This window comes from Puma concolor, unplaced genomic scaffold (genome assembly GCF_028749965.1).
Source record: "Puma concolor isolate L17-30 unplaced genomic scaffold, mPumCon1.1.hap2 unalloc_scaffold_138, whole genome shotgun sequence".
Classification (NCBI taxonomy): Eukaryota; Metazoa; Chordata; class Mammalia; order Carnivora; family Felidae; genus Puma; species Puma concolor.
Genome location: NW_028240167.1, coordinates 25,153 through 46,689, shown reverse-complemented (window position 1 = coordinate 46,689; position 21,537 = coordinate 25,153). Strand labels below are relative to the sequence as shown.

Sequence of the window (21,537 nt, the reverse complement as noted above, 5' to 3'; positions counted from 1 at the left end):
GAACCCCTTCACCAATGATGTGGTCGTCTCTGTCCTTCTTGGGGAAGCCAGCCAGACTCCTCGCTGTGTCCCGCTGCCTACCTGCCACTGGAATTCAAGTCCGTGCGTGAGTGGAGGGGTGGTGTCGGGGTGAGTGAGTGCCTTCACTGCATACCCTAGCGCTCCATGAAAATCTGCGCAAATACGGGACAAGGGGACTCTGTGTCTTACCTGGGCTTGCTGGGACCCTCCTGATGCCTTCAACGTGACGACCTGTGCCTCTGTGCTGCCTCATGCACTCAGTGCACATGTGGGTGTCCTCCCGCTGACACCGTTCTCCCATCGTGTGGGTGATATGTGCTCTTTGAGCCCTCACTGTGTCTCCTGTACCCTTGCTAAGCACGCACTGTGGATGTTCCCCAAGGTGGTGAGCGTGATGCTCCCCAAAACCGTTATTCTGGGTCCCCTGATGGGGGTCTAGGCAAGGCTGTGAGTGGGAGGGGACGGGGTTGGACTCTCTAAGGGGCTGACGCGGTCCTCTGGCGCTCTCTGGGGCCTCCCTGTGCCCACAGCCCATCCTCTACCAGACAGGACAGGACCCCTTTCCTTGCTTCCAAGAGAAAGCCCTCAGAACTTTGCCCTCTCACAGGACTCTCAGACGTGTGGGATGCTGGGTCCTGCAGCCCCTCCCACGCACAGTCTCAGCACTGCCCTCTTGGAGAAGGAAGGCCCTCCAGCCTGAGCTCAGCCTACTCACAGTTTCTCCTGCTCCCGGGGTCCGCCATCGTCCTCAGCCTCCGAATGGAAGCCTCCGTATCTGGAGGAGGCCAGAAGGACATCATATGAGCTGTCGTGTGGATGCTACGTCTTGTCCTATCCAGAGTCACTGACTGCTGACTAGAATGGAGCTCTGGAGGGGAGGGTACTGTCCGCTCTGCGCATTGGATCCCAGTGAGCTCCTACAGAAGTGCCTGCACCTAGTGGGGCTTCCTGCGTGTTTGAAGAATGATAGGGCCCCAGTCAGCTCCATCACACATATTGGTGTGGGTCTGGGCGTCCTGCTCATCCTGGGCATCCTTGACTGGTTTGAGCCAGGACTCAGACACACAGATAGAGCCTCCAATCTCCTTTTCCAATGGGAAAACAGCCCAACTCAACACCTGGCGACAGTGAGGGATGAGGCAGAGAGTTGATCGTGGGCAAGAGGACAAAGATGACCCAGCAGAGACGCAGCCCTGCCAGCGGAGCCTTCCACAGGCCAGGGTGACTTTCCCTGCAGTGCCCCCACTGAGGACCTGGAGTGTTTCCACCCGGATCAGAGGCACAATGTGAGACGCCAGGACGTTTGGTGACTTTCCTGAGACTCAGAGCTTTCAGGGGCTGAATCACACACTGGGCTGTGAAGGGCAGGGTGCTCACCTCATAAACAGTATTTCCAGGACCTGCTGGGTGGTAGCAAAAGCTCTGTACGTGCTCAAGAATGTGAAGAGGTAGGAGGGGTCTCTACCCAGGAAAGCAGGTACCAGGTGCTCCACTCGCTGTACCAGTAGCATCCAACTTCCTTCGATGGTCCCTTCCTCACGGTTCTCATTGTCGGGCATGGGTGAGATGTTCATACCCTGAGGTAGAACACAGGAGGGACACAGAGTCAGACACAGCACCATGGACATCAGGAGGCTTGGGGTCCAGAATGCAGACCAAACCCCCAAGCCGTCAGTGACTTGTGGCAAGAATGAGACCTGGGTGCCCAGTGTCTGAAGAAGGATGTTGGCATGCACACGAGAATTTGAGGTGGGAAATGGCTGAACACGTTAGGATCTCCGATCAGACATCCCCACAGGCGAGGGAATTAAAAGCAGGAATGAACTATTGGGACCTCATGAAGATAAAAGCTTCTGCACAGCAGAGGAAACAACCAACAAAACTCAAAGCCACCAATGGATTAGGAAAAGGTATTTGCAAATGACATATCGGACAAAGGGCTAGTATCCAAAATGTATAAAGAGCTCACCAAACTCCACACCTGAAAAACAAACAATCCACTGAAGAAGTGGGCAGAAAACATGAATAGACACTTGTCTAAAGAAGACATCCTGATGGCCAACAGGCACATGAAAAGCCGCTCAACGTCGCTCCCCATCAGGGAAATACAAATCAAACCACACTCAGCTATCACGTCACGCCAGTCAGAGTGGCCAAAATGAACAAATCATGAGACCATAGATGCTGGAGAGGATGTGGAGCAACGGGAACCCTCTTGCACTGTTGGTGGGAATGCAAACTGCTGCAGCCGCTCTGGAAAACAGTGTGGAGGTTCCAAACAATTAAAAATAGACCTACCCTATGACCCAGCAGTAGCACTGCTAGGAATTTACCCAAGGGATACAGGAGTGCTGATGCAGAGGGGCACTTGTACCCCAATGTTTATAGCAGCACTCTCAACAATCGCCAAATTATGGAAAGAGCCTAAATGTCCATCAACTGATAAGTGGATAAAGAAATTGTGGCTTATGTACACAATGGAGTACTACGTGGCAATGAGAAAGAATGAAATATGGCCCTTTGTAGCAACGTGGATGGAACTGGAGAGTGTTATGCTAAGTGAAATAAGCCATACAAGGAAAGACAGATACCATATGTGTCCACTCTTTTGTGGATCCTGAAAAACTTAACAGGAACACATGGAGGAGGGGAAGAAAAAAAAAGAGCTTAGAGTGGGAGAGAGCCAAAGCATAAGAGACTCCTAAAAACTGAGAACAAACTGAGAGCTGATGGGGGGTGGGAGGGAGGGGAGCGTGGGTGATGGGTACTGAGGAGGGCACGTGTTGGGATGAGCACTGGGTGTTGTATGGAAACCAGTTTGGCAATAAATTTCAAATATTTTTTTTTAAAAAACCATCAAGGAAAAAGAATCTCAGGTCAGATTGTTAGATGAGTATGCACGGCACCTCCCTGCATGAACAGCAGCGTCCCTGTGATTTCTAACAGTACAGTCCATTCTGGGTATCCGAAGAGAGGGACAGTACCTGGCAGAGGTTGGATCAGGATAATAGGACATGTAGGATGTTCAGTGCAGCACTGTGACATGGCAAGAGAAGGGAATGCTGTCACAATCCCCCATTTGTGAAGGGTTGAATGGGTGAGGTGAGTGGTCACATTTCCAGAATGTTGTCTAGGTGGTAAGGCCCTTGCTCCTGACTGGAGGGGCCCCAGGGGCGTGTTACTTGGCGACCAAAGTGCAGAGCATTAGACATAATGCACTGAGCCCCATGGCCTTTGGGTAAAAATCTCCCTGCTCCCACGAACGTGTGTCAGACGTGGAGAAGGTGTGGAAGGATGGTCGGGCGAACCGGGACACCTGGGAACGTTCGTCGGGGAAACGTGTACAACAATGCCAATATATTCTAGACAGAATGGGACGTGAAATGGTCTCACGCCTCTTCTCTGATCTTCTTCCAATTAAGTGGAGAGTGACGTTGTGTCTGGCCGTTGCAGGGGCTGGGCCCTGAGGGCATGTTTGGGGAGCAGATGGGGTTCCAGGTTCATCTGGGACCAGGAGTCTCCGAGAGCTACCAGGGGAGCAGCAGTGTGTTTTCTGGGCCCTGGGTGTTGGGTTTCCCTGGTACCTGCACTCACCCTGAGCCAGCGCGGCTTCCTGCTGATGGCATGGGGCTTCCTCCTTTCCTTCAGGGAAGTAGAGCAGGGGCTCTCATTCAGCTTCTCCTCCATCTGTGGCATGTGGCTCTGTAAAGACAGTGCCCAGCAGGCAGGCAGCCAGGCAGGCAGGCAGGCAGGCAGGCAGGAGTCCTCAAAGCCGTGTCTGCTTGCTTTCACTTGTCCTCAGACCCATATGAATTCATTCCAGGTACGACACCACAGTGTGCACTCACCTCCCCCACGGAGGAGAGAAGCAAGGTGGCTTGAGGGCCTTGGATTCAACCTGTTACAGGTTAGAGGCACCTCAGAGATCCCTTTTCCCTCCTTCCCAGCATGACACGTGCATCCACTGCCATCGAACCTGCTCCGGTCCCGGGGAGGACCGGCCCCCATGTCCCCCTTTCCCCGAAACAGAACATGAGGGGATGGGGGTGCCCAGGGAAGGCTCCGAGCTGTGACCTGACCTGACCTGGCCTGCTCTGGGCTGCTCTGTGTTACCTTATGTGACGTCCTGGAAAACATCGTGAGGCATCGCCAGCATGGGTTAAGGAAACCTCTGCAACCTCTGAGTAATCCTGCGCACTGGGGTTTCTGGCATCCAGAGCCCCGGTACCTGGGAAAACAACAAGAGAACATCCTAAAGTCTCTGGGTCTGTAGGCAAGTGAGCCTGGTATGGGACCTTCCTAGAACATGGGTGCCAGGTTACAGGAGTTCCAAGCTTTCCTGGGGCCCATTGTGAGCAAAGTGATGTCACTGCCTAGGATCCACCTCCTGAGTCCCCCTGTGGGATAACACCTTTGCAAATAGTCCTCTCTTTGCTGACTGCTCACCCCCATTCTCCATGAAATGTCACATCGGTACACAGTTCCACCAATGCACCCCTCTCCACAGTCCCCTGGGAAGGTCTGGGGCAGCCAGGGTCCCAGCTGTGAGACCTATCTGGGTTGAGACAGAACTCTTCTTTCTTACCTCTTTCTGGTCCCAGATTCGCGACTGTGCTTCTCAGGGATGGTCCGTGTCTTTTCCGCCCAATGGAGATCATTCTAGCATGTCCTCAGGATGTCCTCAGGATGTCCTCAGGCATATGTGGGATGATACCTGTGAAATTGGAGCAGCGGTGTCACCTGTTGGAAGTTTATCCAACCACATTGACTTCAACTTCTCACCTCCTCTGATTCTGCTGCTCCTCTGATCCCAGCCCACAGTCCTTCCAGGTGTGCGTACGTGCGTGAGTGTGTGTGTGTATGTGTGTTTACCAGTGCTTGTTTTCTGGGGTCCCAGAAGGTCACATCCCCACCTAGGGAAGGATGGCCAAACATTTCCTAGGAGCTTAGGTTCTCTACTTTCTAAAGCAATCCCTACAGAAGGGATTGGAGTCGGGGCCTAGTAGGACAGAACTCTCATTTACGTAGACTTTGTCAGTAGTGTGCCACGAGCCATTCCCTGCCTTTCCACTGGGTACATACGATGGGGACAGGGTGGCACTCAGTGGGTTGCCCTGGCCTGGGGGTCCTCCTCAGGGAAGAACGTGCCGGGATGTCTTCTGTGACGCTCCTCTTCAGCCTCACCCCCACACCACCTCCGTGTCTTCACCCAGTGACAGTAACACATCCTTTTTCAGACCCCCTCCGAAATCCTGGGTCGAATCCAGGACCCCATTGTGAGGACATGAAGTTGGGGTCATGCCCAACTTGGCTTCTGACTTTACACCAGTCTGTGATTCTGGGCAAGGCACTGACCCTGGCAGGGTCTCCACTTACTCCTCCCCTCAGTGGCTCCCTGGGATGCCCACATCCTGTCAACACATCCTTGTGGGATTTCCTTCCTGGAGTGTGGTATGGACGTAGTGTTTGATTTCTGTTGCAAAGAAGATGGCACCGTGACCCCAGACCAAACAAGTTTAGGTGATAAAATGTGCATGGCACGGCCACGTGCTCACTGTCACTCTCTGTGTTGTCTCTCAGCTCCTGACAGTGGGGACCAACCCCCGTGTTGAGTCGTGACATGGACAGGTACACACAGCCTAGCCCTGAGAGACAACGACAGACAGGGAAGAACTAAGGCACTCGATGTGGACTGAATCCTGCCACCACCCTGAAGTGGGCTCAGGGGTTGAGTGAAGCAGGTTCTGTCTGAGTGATGACAGCAGCCCCAAGCTCCTGAGAGGCTCTGGCAGGAGCGCTCAGCTGAGCCCTGCTGAACTCCTGGTTCCCTGGGCCTGTGAGGTGGGAAGTTGATGGGGAAGCCAGTAAGGGTGGGGGAATATTGTCCCACGGCGCTAGAGCAGAGTAGGGACAACGTCCTCCTGCCCCAGGCCCTGGCCCTCCTCACCCTCCCTCTCTGCTGTCCTCCGCAGCTCTTTCCGGTCTCCCCGGTCTCCTTTCACACGTCCCCTCTGAAACAACGACCCCTGCCTCCGAGTGTCCGCCGCACTGTGCCTTCTGCCGGGCTACATACCCTCGACTTGTGCAGGGCTGACTCGTTCTTGCACTGCGGCAGGAAATATTAACGTTTCCTCAGCACAGCCTTGTCAGACCCTCCCCTGGGGGAGCTCAGGACCCAGTTGTCGCACCTTGAAGTTTTCTATGGAGTCCTTGCTCATGTCATTCCCATTTTTGTTTCGTGTTCTTTCCATCTTCCTGGCTAGACCTTGAACTCCTAGAGGGAAGACGTGGCTGCCTTACCAGCACTGGCACTATGTGAATGCTCAGATGCTCATTCCCGGGGGCTGACTGAGGACGTAAAGGGATCCCACCCACCAATTAGCAGCTCAGTCATCGTAGCCTAATTTACCTGGGTCATTTTCCAATACTTATTTTATCGTATATCTGTTGAGTCCACTCTAGTCGTAATTTGGGGCGTGAAATCACACTCCAAGATCAAGAGTCTCATGCCCCACTGACTGAAACAGCCAATTTTCATGGAACTAGACTGATCTCTAAGTTATCTTGCGGGTTAACATTTCGTACGTGTATGAGCTTATGCTGAATTACCAGAGAACGCGCCACATTTCTAAAAGCATGTCCCCATAGATTTCCTCACATGACAGAGCTGGGTGTGTGTTTAGATTGGAGACTAAAGTCCTTCATGTGGTCACTGAGGACCCCAGAGTTCCTCCATTTTGTCCCTTGTCCCTCCCGAGGATATCAGGTACTTGCACAACCAGCAGCACAAGGGGCGATAAAGGGGAAAGAGAACAAGGAAATGCACCTGGGAGCATGTTATCAGCCTGGTCTAGAGTGCCTAAAATATCCACCTTTTCACTGATTCCTTGTTTTAAAGGCACGGATTTTTAAGTAGTGATCTGTGAGAACCTATGTCGCACAAATCGTAGAAAATGCATCCCTACAAATGCACCACAAAACACACGAAGGTAATTCCTGAGCTGCAGGAAAATATTCTTCCTCCGGGACACATTGTATGAAGGAAGTAAGAAGAGTAAACATCTATGTGTGTGTTTGTGTGTGATGTCTACATATTAATGAATATGACCTTGTATCGCTATCTCTGAATATCTTTAAGAAGTGAAGGATCATTGACTTTTAAATACAAGAATTAGGAAAACAATAAGTAAAAAATCGTAATTAGTGAGTTTACAGACATATAGTAGTAAGATATATGAGAGTCTCGGGGCGCCAGGGTGGCTCCGTGGGTTGAGCGTCCGCCTTCGTCTCAGAACATGATCTCACGGTTCGTGGGTTCGAGCCCCGCATCGGGCTCTGTGCTGACAGGCTGTTTCCGTTTCTGTGTCTCCCTCTCTCTCTGCCCCTCCCCCACTCACGCTTTGTCTCCCTCTGTCTCAAAAATAAATAACCATTCAAAAACATTTAAAGAAATTCCATTAAGATCTAGGCCAGTAGAAAGTAAACGACTGGTGGTTGAGAAGTCAATGAAGTGCCTCTTAAGATGGATTGTTTTCAAGTACGAAAACTCATAAACCACATGACCGCAAGTATAGTGTAAATATTGAAACTGCAGCCCAGTTAGCCAGTTAAATGGGAAGAATTCCATATATCTGTGTTCACTTACACTTCGCCGACCAGAGCAGGGTCTGGTACACCTTGCACGTTCAGTCGATGCTTGCTGCACAATCGCATGGGTGATGGCCTCTCTCTCTCTCTCTCTCTCTCTCACCAAAAGAAAGAAACGTTGAAAAGCAATGGAAACCCAAGAAAAGAAAAATGGCACGGAGGAGTTGGGATCTGAGGCACACTGTGAAGAAAACACGGGGGTTGGGAGGTAGTGGAGGTGGACAGGCGGTTCCACAGAGTTGAAGGACGTGCCACAGTCAGCGGTGGCAGGGTGGACTTGAGGGTGGGACCGCTGGTGGTGCGGTCCAGGTAGGGCCATGGGAAGGGCATGCAGAGCTGAAAAGCACCGGCCTTTCAAGGAGAAGGGAGGTGGAAGGAGTCTCGTGTGCCCAGCGTGTCTCCCTGTCCCTTAGGGCTGCCCTTGCGGTCACGGGTGACGAGCGAGGAGGGTGCACGGCTGTAGATGGCCACGGTTGGCGGGAATGGGAGGCAGAGTGAAGAAGAAACACAGAGGCCTAGGATGCAAGAGGGATCACTGGGTTCACGTGCAGCCACGTCCCTGGGAAACCAGCAATGCAAAAGGTTCCTGGGTCTCTTGAGGGGTGACAGGGAGGTGTCCACCTTGGGAGGAGACACCTGCCGGTCCCTGTCCCACTGGCCTGGTGTCTGGAGCCCTCTGCCTGGCTCGCGGCTGTCAGGCTGGCGGGCAGTCGGTCAGAGCATCTGGTGGGCACAGGGAGGTGCGGTGGTGCAGACCCTGGTGCCCAGGAGCTGTGCCCCCTGTGGGGTGGCGGGGGTGGGGGGATGGGGCGGCTTGGATCCTGGGCCCAAGCAGGTGTGCGGGAGCGCGCGCGCGAGTGCGCGCATGCGCGTGGGCGCGCATGCGCGTGGGCCAGGGCCGGAGCCTGGAGAGGGACACAGCTGAGGTCTCAGCGGTGCTGTGAGTTGGCTCCCAGCCCGCCTGCCGCCCCAAACCCCCAAGTGTCTGGGCCAGCCAGGGACTGACGCCCACCTCAGCCCCCGACCTGGGACATGCTGCTGCCTGGCGCCTGCGACCCGGCAGCCGTGGCTTTGGCGGTTGGGGTACCGTTAGTGCACGCGGGAGCGCTGGCGGGAGCGCAGGCGGGGCCCCGCGTGGAGAAGACTGGGAGCCATGAGCCTCCAGCCTCGGAGGGTGGCGGCCCTGCTGCTCCTGCTGCTCCTGGAGCCAGAGGCCAGGGCGCGGGACGCGCTTCCCGGGCGCCTCGGTCTTTGGCCGCGCTGGTGGAGTGCCAGCACTGGCTGGGGCAGAGCGCGATGCGATGCCCCCCCCTCCCCCCCCCCCGGCGCCCTTGAAAGTCCATCTGGGAGAAGCCTAAAGGTGGAGCAGCTGAGACACACAGCCTCCCTCCAGGACCTGCCTCAGTCGCGGTGCTTCCAAGGTAGGGACCCTAGCGACAAGGTCGCACGTGGCCTTCCCCTCTGCCCCTCTCTGTCTTCCCCTCCCATGAGAACCCTCCCCCCGCCCTGGGGCTCCGGGCTTCTTCTTGGGCTCCGTTGCGGCTGCGGTCTGGAGGCCTCAGGAGTGGGCTTTCTGGGTTGGACCCTGGTTCCCTGGAAGAGGAGGGTCCCAGATCGAGTAGGGGGTTAGGCTCAGGCGGTGGGGAGTGGTTCAGGTCGAGAGGGGGGGCGCCCTGAGTGCCCATGGAGGTCTGACTGGGTTGGTGGTTGGCGGGTGGAGGTGAGAAGGAACGAAGGACGAACGAACGGAGGAAGGAAGGAAGGAAAGCGTGGACCTGCGGCTGTGGGCAAGTGTCAAGGCAGGGCCAGGGAAGTGGCAGCCATGAGCAGGAGGAATCATTCCTGCCTGTGAAAATGAAGTACAAGGGACCTGAGACTCCAGAGAAACATTCCAGGGAGAGTCAGGGTGGTGGGCCTGAGTTGCTGGAGGCCAGCAGGGGACGGTGTTGAAGGGATTGAGAGTGGAAGCAGCAGGTGAACACAGGCCTCCTGCCTCCCCCCTCCGCACCTGCTCTCCTGCCCTGCCCAGCCCGCCGCGCCGCGCCCCGCCCCGCCCCTGGTGGCAGAGTTGCACCCTCTGATGGGGAGGGGGAGATCTCACCCCGCTTGTGGCGATAGGGGGTCCTCTCTCGTGGGAGTCAATGGGACTAGGGGGTAGGAGTCTGGATTAGGGCAAGTGCAACTCCCTGTTGAGCTCTTCATCTCTGAAGGCAATGTGCATTCCATCAATGAAGTGGGAGCCAGGGAGCCAGGAATCAGTGGCGCTTGTGTGTTTTCGAGGGTGGTCCAGACTCTTTCCTGATGGGAGATGTGTGCTGAAGAGAACTGGGTGTTGTGGATGGAGTCCAAAGTCATCTCTTTGGGACACGTTGGGTGGGAACGTCTTCTTCGCACTCTGGCGACGAAGGTGGATGGAAAAGCTCCTTGTCCAAGGCAGACTGGTGGGTTTTGTTCTTCCTCTCCGTGGGGCGTGGTGCTTCCCGTTTCCGTGGAGCGCCTCCTGTCTTGCATTCGTTCCGTGTTTCAAGAGTTTCAGTCCTTGGCAATCGCGTCTCCTCAGGGACTCACCAGGCAGCACGAGGGAGAAGTGACTGGGAGCCCACCGGGTCCCTAGAAACCAGTGCGTGTGTACTGGAGCAGGCAGTGCTCCTCTCTCAGCCTCCTTGGGAAATGAGGTCTTGAGCAAACGGTCTTTCATTGCATGGGTTGTACCTCTCCCCGGTTGTTGGGGGGAGTGTGTGTGCGTGAGTGTGGTGCTGTGGCCCGTGTGGAGTCCGGACCGCGTCAGGGACCCAGTTCTTGGCAAGGAATGCGTTTTGTTGCATGGGAATATCTCATTGCACGAGAGAGTTCCAATCCTGTCTCAAAGGCTGAAAACATCCTGAAGGCAGCACTGTGACCTCACTGAAAGCAAAGGCCTAAGAGCAGAGGCTTTCCCACACTTCCATATGGAGCTGACTGGTGCTTTATGTTTTCAGGAAGATGGTGTGGTGTAGGCCACTTGGAGCAGCTCAGGCTCCTGAGCGTGTGTTTGGTCCCCGAGGGGTGAGTTGTGTCTCTCCGGAATGAAGGAGATTATGGGGACCTTGAGTATCGTTACCTTCATGATTACCGTGATGATTCTGCCTAAGTCATCGCATGGATATTGATCCATGAGCTCGCCATGTGAGAGGTTTCCTTGGTAACATGGTCGCCGTGCGTGGCCTCGAAACTTGGTTGTGGTCCGAACACCTTTGATGCTTTGCAAGTCCCGAAGCGGCTCCACGGGTGTGCAGTCCCTGTTGCCATATAGGTGAGGAGGCAGAGTCTGTTGACCTGAAGCCCGTGCAAGTATCCAGGGAGATGTGCGAGGGCCTCTCCCTGAGGCACTGGGTTCCTAGCCGGCTCCACCCAGAATCAGGCAGGGAGGTTTTGTTGATGCCAGCGGGAAGTCCTGAGGAGGGAGGGGGAGCCGGACACCGTCGGGGGAAGGAAGGGATCCCTCCCCTGCCTCACCATCCCCAGCAGTTGCCTAGGTGCTGGCCACGAGGGAGGGGACTGCCTATGCGTGTTTGTTTTCCTTGGTCTTACCCCACCTTGGTAGAGGGCTTAGCCTGTTCCAGGCACTGTTCTGAGCACTTGAGAGATCTATGCAGACGACACAGAGTACCTCGGCAAGGACTCTCGTCCCCGTTCGTATTTCCAAGGGAAGATGTGAAAGAATGTGTGCCGGGGGTCAGTGCTGTGAAGCGGGAGGACTCGAGGCATGAAGGCAGGCAGTCGGCCTCCACATGAGCGTGCTGCACCGCTGGCTTTCCCACTGCTGCCTGTCGAGAGGCAGGGAAAGCATTTGCACCTAGCGTGCCTGTCCTGCGAGCAGAGGTGGGCTTGGAGACGTGCGTGTGCCCTCAAACGGGGAATCCAGCAAAATAGGCTCTAGGGCCTGAGTCACGCTCTCTGCGGGGAACCCTATCATTGCACATCCAGCCTGAGACACTTTGGAGAGTGACATGCGGGGCTCTTAGTGAGGGTGGCGGCACAGCGGGGGGCATGGGTCAGCGGGACCTTCCTAGGACACCCCCCCGCCCCCCCCCCCCCCCGCCGGTGCTGTGGTGCCCCTGAAACCCAGGCAGGGCTGGAAGGAGGAACAGGCTGTTGATGGCACCATCCCTTCCGCAGGGAGGCTTCTTGGGAGCTGGTGACTGAGGGGACCTTTGCGAGTTCCCCCTCTGAATTGCAGGAGAAGCGGCCGAGGGCCCTCATTTCATGCGGTCCACACTCCCCGTCGCCCTGTGTGCCAGTTGCCAGTGTCGCAGGCGCCCAGGTGGTGAACGTGGTCCCCGAGTAGGGAACACCGAGGCCGTTTCTGCGTTCTCAAATGCTAACGTTCTCTGCTTGTGACCCGCGCCCTGGCTGGTCCCAGACCCTGAGCACAGGGCCTGCAGGAAGGGTGAAGGGTGCGAAGCTGTCTCCTGGTAGGTAGCTGCGGTGAGGTCGTTCCCGGTGGCCTGTGCTCAGCTGCAGGGCACCTTGGAACCCAAAGCCACGACGTTTCCAGTGGGACAGAGTGCGCCGCAAGGGGAACCTGGGGAGTCACCAGGCCCTGAGGGGAGGCAGGCATGACCTTTATCCATGGGCCTTTTGATCGGAGCGCCCTGTTTGCTAGGTATCGTCAGGGTAGCCTCTTTGGTAGACAGAGGGCAGGTTGTGGACAGTTGTAGAGCATCCTTCCTGCTGGTATGTGTCGCAAGGGCTCTGACCTTGCGCAAATGGGCGGGGATGGGTAGAGTGGACTCCTGAATGGAACCTTCCCCGGGCGCCTGGGTGGTTCAGTGGGTTGAGCTTCCGACTTGGGCTCAGGTCACGCCCTCGCGGTTCCTGAGTTCCAGCCCTGCGCTGGGCTCTGTGCCCACAGCTCAGGCCCTGGAGCCTGTTTTCAGATTCTGCGTGTGTCTGTCTCTGCTTCTCTGCCCCTCCCCCACTGGCGGTCACCGGCTTGCCGGCTTGCTCTCTGGCTCCCTGTGTCTCCAGAGTGAAGACACATGAACAAATAGGAAATAGAACGTTCCCCAGGGCAGGTGCTGGCCACGGGCACAGCCATTCATTCGCTGTAGTCATGAACTCGACGGTGTTCCTTTAGTGTTCTCATTTGAGGTTCTCTGTTTCTTTCATTCATTCTGAGAGGCAGAGAGAGAGTGGACGCATGCACGTGTGCCTGTGAGCAGGGATAGGGCAGACAGGGAGGGAGAGAGAGAGGAGGGCCAGCGGGCTCCGCATCGTTGGCGCCCATCTTGAGGTGGGGCTCCTTGTGGAGGCTCAGCCTCACAAACTGTGAGATCGTGACGTGAGGCGAGATCCAGAGCCACATGCTTTGGTTTCTTTTTTAACGTTCACCTCTGAGAGAAAGCAAGAGAGACAGAGAGAGCACAAGCGAGGGAGGGGCAGGGAGAGAGAGAGGATACCCAGAAGGGAATCAGGTTCCAGGCTCTGAGCTGTCAGCACGGAGCACTAGGCGTGACTCAGCTCAGGAACCCTGAGAGCCTGACGTGACCCGAAGTCGGACCATTACCCAGCTGAGTCATCCAAGCGGCCCACAGAGTTTTCAGTGTGTATTTTCAAAAGAAAAAACAGCTACATTTATATATACATCTAGCTACCTGTGTGTCCTTAGGGATACCTGTGTACATACGCATACGTGTCTACATATACGTACACGTATTCGTGTATGTGTATATATACGTATATGCACACACACACACACACACACACACACACACACACACCATGTAAACTGAGCCAAACGGTCTTCTGGGTGGAGACGCGGAGCCAGGAGGGAGGCATCAGCACAAAGTTCAAAATGAAAGGGAAACGTCATTCTCGTATGTATCAGTACGTGCCATGACAGGGAGACACACGCGAGGGTTCTGGTAGGATAGGAAGCTGCTCCCACGGAGAATGCAGGCAAATGGTCCCTGTGGAGCCAATGGAACCCTGGTGCACTTGTGGTATGAGACTGATAAAGAGGCCGAAAACTGGTGACCTTTCTAATGCTAGCAGAGGTCATTTGCATTTGTATAGCATGCGATCATTGACGTTGCCCCTGGGGGGAGAAAGGTTTTGCATCTCTGTTCTCCTAGGTTTGTGGCTTAGTTTGCTCTTCCCTTGTGCACTTGAAAGAGTCCTGACAGGTCCTGATGGTACACAGTAAGGCCAAGTCCCCAGAGTCCAGAGTCCCTTGGTGGGGCTTGTGGGATGGTGTCCTTCCCATGACCATGAAGTCCACAGAGCAGTCTTGTGCTTTTGCTGTAAGTCCTGTTTCTACCAGGTCCAGTCTGGGCGTGCCTCTTTGCAAGTCCTCAGGTGAGGACACGTGATGAAGGCTGCCCATTGGGACTGGCCTTCGATGATCCATCTGGCCGTGACCCCCTGCTCTCCTTCCAGGGCTGCGTAGGTTCGTGCCCTCGATGCTCCTTTCGTAGAAAGCCTTGACTGCTTGGTCTCTCTACTCCTCCTCACCCTGGACGGTAGTCCTGTGGCTCCCCTTGAATCCTCAGGCATACGTTTCCTTGCCCACCTCTGCACACTGGCCCTCCAGAGCAGGGTCTGGTACGCCTTGCACGTTCAGTCGATGCTTGCTGCACAATCGCATGGGTGATGGCCTCTCTCTCTCTCTCTCTCCCTCTCTCTCTCACCAAAAGAAAGAAACGTTGAAAAGCAATGGAAACCCAAGAAAAGAAAAATGGCACGGAGGAGTTGGGATCTGAGGCACACTGTGAAGAAAACACGGGGGTTGGGAGGTAGTGGAGGTGGACAGGCGGTTCCACAGAGTTGAAGGACGTGCCACAGTCAGCGGTGGCAGGGTGGACTTAGGGGTGGGACCGCTGGTGGTGCGGTCCAGGTAGGGCCATGGGAAGGGCATGCAGAGCTGAAAAGCACCGGCCTTTCATGGAGAAGGGAGGTGGAAGGAGTCTCGTGTGCCCAGCGTGTCTCCCTGTCCCTTAGGGCTGCCCTTGCGGTCACGGGTGACGAGCGAGGAGGGTGCACGGCTGTAGATGGCCACGGTTGGCGGGAATGGGAGGCAGAGTGAAGAAGAAACACAGAGGCCTAGGATGCAAGAGGGATCACTGGGTTCACGTGCAGCCACGTCCCTGGGAAACCAGCAATGCAAAAGGTTCCTGGGTCTCTTGAGGGGTGACAGGGAGGTGTCCACCTTGGGAGGAGACACCTGCCGGTCCCTGTCCCACTGGCCTGGTCTCTGGAGCCCTCTGCCTGGCTCGCGGCTGTCAGGCTGGCGGGCAGTCGGTCAGAGCATCTGGTGGGCACAGGGAGGTGCGGTGGTGCAGACCCTGGTGCCCAGGAGCTGTGCCCCCTGTGGGGGGGTGGGGGTGGGGGTGGGGTGGGGGATGGGGCGGCTTGGATATTGGGCCCAAGCAGGTGTGCGGGAGCGCGCGCTCGAGCGCGCGCATGCGCGTGGGCCAGGGCCGGAGCCCGGTGAGGGACACAGCTGAGGCTGCAGCCGTGCCGTGAGTTGGCTCCCAGCCCGCCTGCCGCCCCAAGCCCCCAAGTGTCTGGGCCAGCCAGGGACGGACGCCCACCTCAGCCCCCGACCTGGGACATGCTGCTGCCTGGCGCCTGCGACGCGGCAGCCATGGCTTTGGCGGTAGGGGTAGCGGTAGCGCTCGCGGGAGCGCTGGCGGGAGCGCAGGCGGGGCCCCGCGTGGAGAAGACTGGGAGCCATGAGCCTCCAGCCTCGGAGGGTGGCGGCCCTGCTGCTCCTGCTGCTCCTGGAGCCAGAGGCCAGGGCGCGGGACGCGCTTCCCGGGCGCCTCGGTCTTTGGCCGCGCTGGTGGAGTGCCAGCACTGGCTGGGGCAGAGCGCGATGCGATGCCCCCCCGGCGCCCTTGAAAGTCCATCTGGGAGAAGCCTAATGGTGGAGCAGCTGAGACACACAGCCTCCCTCCAGGACCTGCCTCAGTCGCGGTGCTGCCAAGGTAAGGTCCCTAGCGACGAGGTCGCACGTGGCCTTCCCCTCTGCCCCTCTCTGTCTTCCCCTCCCATGAGAACCCTCCCCCCGCCCTGGGGCTCCGGGCTTCTTCTTGGGCTCCTTTGCGGCTGCGGTCTGGACGCCTCAGGAGTGGGCTTTCTGCGTTGGACCCTGGTTCCCTGGAAGAGGAGGGCCCCAGATCGAGTAGGGGGTTAGGCTCAGGCGGTGGTGAGTGGCTCAGGTCGAGAGGGGGGGTGCCCTGAGTGCCCATGGAGGTCTGACTGGGTTGGTGTTTGGCGGGTGGAGGTGGGAAGGAACGAAGGGAGGAACGAAGGGAGGAAGGAAGGAAGGAAAGCGTGGACCGGCGGCTGTGGGAAAGTGTCAAGGCAGGGCCAGGGAAGTGGCAGCCATGAGCAGGAGGAATCATTCCTGCCTGTGAAAATGAAGTACAAGGGACCTGAGACTCCAGAGAAACATTCCAGGGAGAGTCAGGGTGGTGGGCCTGAGTTGCTGGAGGCCAGCAGGGGACGGTGTTGAAGGGATTGAGAGTGGAAGCAGCAGGTGAACACAGGCCTCCTGCCTCCCCCCTCCGCACCTGCTCTCCTGCCCTGCCCAGCCCGCCGCGCCGCGCCCCGCCCCGCCCCTGGTGGCAGAGTTGCACCCTCTGATGGGGAGGGGGAGATCTCACCCCGCTTGTGGCGAAAGGGGGTCCTCTCTCGTGGGAGTCAATGGGACTAGGGGGTAGGAGTCTGGATGAGGGCAAGTGCAACTCCCTGTTGAGCTCTTCATCTCTGAAGGCAATGTGCATTCCATCAATGAAGTGGGAGCCAGGGAGCCAGGAATCAGTGGCGCTTGTGTGTTTTCGAGGGTGGTCCAGACTCTTTCCTGATGGGAGATGTGTGCTGAAGAGAACTGGGTGTTGTGGATGGAGTCCAAAGTCATCTCTTTGGGACACGTTGGGTGGGAACGTCTTCTTCGCACTCTGGCGACGAAGGTGGATGGAAAAGCTCCTTGTCCAAGGCAGACTGGTGGGTTTTGTTCTTCCTCTCCGTGGGGCGTGGTGCTTCCCGTTTCCGTGGAGCGCCTCCTGTCTTGCATTCGTTCCGTGTTTCAAGAGTTTCAGTCCTTGGCAATCGCGTCTCCTCAGGGACTCACCAGGCAGCACGAGGGAGAAGTGACTGGGAGCCCACCGGGTCCCTAGAAACCAGTGCGTGTGTACTGGAGCAGGCAGTGCTCCTCTCTCAGCCTCCTTGGGAAATGAGGTCTTGAGCAAACGGTCTTTCATTGCATGGGTTGTACCTCTCCCCGGTTGTTGGGGGGAGTGTGTGTGCGTGAGTGTGGTGCTGTGGCCCGTGTGGAGTCCGGACCGCGTCAGGGACCCAGTTCTTGGCAAGGAATGCGTTTTGTTGCATGGGAATATCTCATTGCACGAGAGAGTTCCAATCCTGTCTCAAAGGCTGAAAACATCCTGAAGGCAGCACTGTGACCTCACTGAAAGCAAAGGCCTAAGAGCAGAGGCTTTCCCACACTTCCATATGGAGCTGACTGGTGCTTTATGTTTTCAGGAAGATGGTGTGGTGTAGGCCACTTGGAGCAGCTCAGGCTCCTGAGCGTGTGTTTGGTCCCCGAGGGGTGAGTTGTGTCTCTCCGGAATGAAGGAGATTATGGGGACCTTGAGTATCGTTACCTTCATGATTACCGTGATGATTCTGCCTAAGTCATCGCATGGATATTGATCCATGAGCTCGCCATGTGAGAGGTTTCCTTGGTAACATGGTCGCCGTGCGTGGCCTCGAAACTTGGTTGTGGTCCGAACACCTTTGATGCTTTGCAAGTCCCGAAGCGGCTCCACGGGTGTGCAGTCCCTGTTGCCATATAGGTGAGGAGGCAGAGTCTGTTGACCTGAAGCCCGTGCAAGTATCCAGGGAGATGTGCGAGGGCCTCTCCCTGAGGCACTGGGTTCCTAGCCGGCTCCACCCAGAATCAGGCAGGGAGGTTTTGTTGATGCCAGCGGGAAGTCCTGAGGAGGGAGGGGGAGCCGGACACCGTCGGGGGAAGGAAGGGATCCCTCCCCTGCCTCACCATCCCCAGCAGTTGCCTAGGTGCTGGCCACGAGGGAGGGGACTGCCTATGCGTGTTTGTTTTCCTTGGTCTTACCCCACCTTGGTAGAGGGCTTAGCCTGTTCCAGGCACTGTTCTGAGCACTTGAGAGATCTATGCAGACGACACAGAGTACCTCGGCAAGGACTCTCGTCCCCGTTCGTATTTCCAAGGGAAGATGTGAAAGAATGTGTGCCGGGGGTCAGTGCTGTGAAGCGGGAGGACTCGAGGCATGAAGGCAGGCAGTCGGCCTCCACATGAGCGTGCTGCACCGCTGGCTTTCCCACTGCTGCCTGTCGAGAGGCAGGGAAAGCATTTGCACCTAGCGTGCCTGTCCTGCGAGCAGAGGTGGGCTTGGAGACGTGCGTGTGCCCTCAAACGGGGAATCCAGCAAAATAGGCTCTAGGGCCTGAGTCACGCTCTCTGCGGGGAACCCTATCATTGCACATCCAGCCTGAGACACTTTGGAGAGTGACATGCGGGGCTCTTAGTGAGGGTGGCGGCACAGCGGGGGGCATGGGTCAGCGGGACCTTCCTAGGACACCCCCCCGCCCCCCCCCCCCCCCCGCCGGTGCTGTGGTGCCCCTGAAACCCAGGCAGGGCTGGAAGGAGGAACAGGCTGTTGATGGCACCATCCCTTCCGCAGGGAGGCTTCTTGGGAGCTGGTGACTGAGGGGACCTTTGCGAGTTCCCCCTCTGAATTGCAGGAGAAGCGGCCGAGGGCCCTCATTTCATGCGGTCCACACTCCCCGTCGCCCTGTGTGCCAGTTGCCAGTGTCGCAGGCGCCCAGGTGGTGAACGTGGTCCCCGAGTAGGGAACACCGAGGCCGTTTCTGCGTTCTCAAATGCTAACGTTCTCTGCTTGTGACCCGCGCCCTGGCTGGTCCCAGACCCTGAGCACAGGGCCTGCAGGAAGGGTGAAGGGTGCGAAGCTGTCTCCTGGTAGGTAGCTGCGGTGAGGTCGTTCCCGGTGGCCTGTGCTCAGCTGCAGGGCACCTTGGAACCCAAAGCCACGACGTTTCCAGTGGGACAGAGTCCGCCGCAAGGGGAACCTGGGGAGTCACCAGGCCCTGAGGGGAGGCAGGCATGACCTTTATCCATGGGCCTTTTGATCGGAGCGCCCTGTTTGCTAGGTATCGTCAGGGTAGCCTCTTTGGTAGACAGAGGGCAGGTTGTGGACAGTTGTAGAGCATCCTTCCTGCTGGTATGTGTCGCAAGGGCTCTGACCTTGCGCAAATGGGCGGGGATGGGTAGAGTGGACTCCTGAATGGAACCTTCCCCGGGCGCCTGGGTGGTTCAGTGGGTTGAGCTTCCGACTTGGGCTCAGGTCACGCCCTCGCGGTTCCTGAGTTCCAGCCCTGCGCTGGGCTCTGTGCCCACAGCTCAGGCCCTGGAGCCTGTTTTCAGATTCTGCGTGTGTCTGTCTCTGCTTCTCTGCCCCTCCCCCACTGGCGGTCACCGGCTTGCCGGCTTGCTCTCTGGCTCCCTGTGTCTCCAGAGTGAAGACACATGAACAAATAGGAAATAGAACGTTCCCCAGGGCAGGTGCTGGCCACGGGCACAGCCATTCATTCGCTGTAGTCATGAACTCGACGGTGTTCCTTTAGTGTTCTCATTTGAGGTTCTCTGTTTCTTTCATTCATTCTGAGAGGCAGAGAGAGAGTGGACGCATGCACGTGTGCCTGTGAGCAGGGATAGGGCAGACAGGGAGGGAGAGAGAGAGGAGGGCCAGCGGGCTCCGCATCGTTGGCGCCCATCTTGAGGTGGGGCTCCTTGTGGAGGCTCAGCCTCACAAACTGTGAGATCGTGACGTGAGGCGAGATCCAGAGCCACATGCTTTGGTTTCTTTTTTAACGTTCACCTCTGAGAGAAAGCAAGAGAGACAGAGAGAGCACAAGCGAGGGAGGGGCAGGGAGAGAGAGAGGATACCCAGAAGGGAATCAGGTTCCAGGCTCTGAGCTGTCAGCACGGAGCACTAGGCGTGACTCAGCTCAGGAACCCTGAGAGCCTGACGTGACCCGAAGTCGGACCATTACCCAGCTGAGTCATCCAAGCGGCCCACAGAGTTTTCAGTGTGTATTTTCAAAAGAAAAAACAGCTACATTTATATATACATCTAGCTACCTGTGTGTCCTTAGGGATACCTGTGTACATACGCATACGTGTCTACATATACGTACACGTATTCGTGTATGTGTATATATACGTATATGCACACACACACACACACACACACACACACACACACACACCATGTAAACTGAGCCAAACGGTCTTCTGGGTGGAGACGCGGAGCCAGGAGGGAGGCATCAGCACAAAGTTCAAAATGAAAGGGAAACGTCATTCTCGTATGTATCAGTACGTGCCATGACAGGGAGACACACGCGAGGGTTCTGGTAGGATAGGAAGCTGCTCCCACGGAGAATGCAGGCAAATGGTCCCTGTGGAGCCAATGGAACCCTGGTGCACTTGTGGTATGAGACTGATAAAGAGGCCGAAAACTGGTGACCTTTCTAATGCTAGCAGAGGTCATTTGCATTTGTATAGCATGCGATCATTGACGTTGCCCCTGGGGGGAGAAAGGTTTTGCATCTCTGTTCTCCTAGGTTTGTGGCTTAGTTTGCTCTTCCCTTGTGCACTTGAAAGAGTCCTGACAGGTCCTGATGGTACACAGTAAGGCCAAGTCCCCAGAGTCCAGAGTCCCTTGGTGGGGCTTGTGGGATGGTGTCCTTCCCATGACCATGAAGTCCACAGAGCAGTCTTGTGCTTTTGCTGTAAGTCCTGTTTCTACCAGGTCCAGTCTGGGCGTGCCTCTTTGCAAGTCCTCAGGTGAGGACACGTGATGAAGGCTGCCCATTGGGACTGGCCTTCGATGATCCATCTGGCCGTGACCCCCTGCTCTCCTTCCAGGGCTGCGTAGGTTCGTGCCCTCGATGCTCGTTTCGTAGAAAGCCTTGACTGCTTGGTCTCTCTACTCCTCCTCACCCTGGACGGTAGTCCTGTGGCTCCCCTTGAATCCTCAGGCATACGTTTCCTTGCCCACCTCTGCACACTGGCCCTCCAGAGCAGGGTCTGGTACGCCTTGCACGTTCAGTCGATGCTTGCTGCACAATCGCATGGGTGATGGCCTCTCTCTCTCTCTCTCTCCCTCTCTCTCTCACCAAAAGAAAGAAACGTTGAAAAGCAATGGAAACCCAAGAAAAGAAAAATGGCACGGAGGAGTTGGGATCTGAGGCACACTGTGAAGAAAACACGGGGGTTGGGAGGTAGTGGAGGTGGACAGGCGGTTCCACAGAGTTGAAGGACGTGCCACAGTCAGCGGTGGCAGGGTGGACTTAGGGGTGGGACCGCTGGTGGTGCGGTCCAGGTAGGGCCATGGGAAGGGCATGCAGAGCTGAAAAGCACCGGCCTTTCATGGAGAAGGGAGGTGGAAGGAGTCTCGTGTGCCCAGCGTGTCTCCCTGTCCCTTAGGGCTGCCCTTGCGGTCACGGGTGACGAGCGAGGAGGGTGCACGGCTGTAGATGGCCACGGTTGGCGGGAATGGGAGGCAGAGTGAAGAAGAAACACAGAGGCCTAGGATGCAAGAGGGATCACTGGGTTCACGTGCAGCCACGTCCCTGGGAAACCAGCAATGCAAAAGGTTCCTGGGTCTCTTGAGGGGTGACAGGGAGGTGTCCACCTTGGGAGGAGACACCTGCCGGTCCCTGTCCCACTGGCCTGGTGTCTGGAGCCCTCTGCCTGGCTCGCGGCTGTCAGGCTGGCGGGCAGTCGGTCAGAGCATCTGGTGGGCACAGGGAGGTGCGGTG

At 56.7% G+C, this 21,537-nt stretch overlaps 1 protein-coding gene across 3 annotated transcripts; it reads right to left on the bottom strand.

Moving 5' to 3' along the window:
- Positions 1–541: 541 nt before the first annotated feature.
- Positions 542–14,995, bottom strand: LOC147571627 (ral guanine nucleotide dissociation stimulator-like). Of its 3 annotated transcripts, none has more exons than XM_086696173.1 (5): positions 14,896–14,995; positions 4,607–4,735; positions 4,135–4,249; positions 1,399–1,598; positions 542–796 (listed from the first exon to the last, which is right to left on the bottom strand). In XM_086696173.1, exons 3-5 carry the CDS (start codon positions 4,156–4,158, stop codon positions 733–735), a joined length of 288 nt encoding a protein of 95 aa, XP_086552299.1. In that variant the 5' UTR covers positions 4,159–4,249; positions 4,607–4,735; positions 14,896–14,995; the 3' UTR covers positions 542–732. The 3 variants fall into 3 exon arrangements, with proteins under 3 accessions (XP_086552299.1, XP_086552298.1, XP_086552297.1); XM_086696172.1 differs by lacking the exon at positions 14,896–14,995 and adding an exon at positions 7,667–7,887; XM_086696171.1 differs by lacking the exons at positions 4,135–4,249; positions 4,607–4,735; positions 14,896–14,995 and adding an exon at positions 3,616–3,882.
- Positions 14,996–21,537: the final 6,542 nt, after the last annotated feature.

Coding starts and splice junctions, on each gene's coding strand:
- LOC147571627 (XM_086696171.1), bottom strand. CDS start 3,717: ATGCCACAGATGGAGGAGAAGCTGAATGAGAGCCCCTGCTCTACTTCC. Junction 1,599..3,615: donor GGAAGCCGCGCTGGCTCAGG/GTGAGTGCAGGT, acceptor GTTCTACCTCAG/GGTATGAACATCTCACCCAT. Junction 797..1,398: donor CTGGAAATACTGTTTATGAG/GTGAGCACCCTG, acceptor GGCCTCCTCCAG/ATACGGAGGCTTCCATTCGG.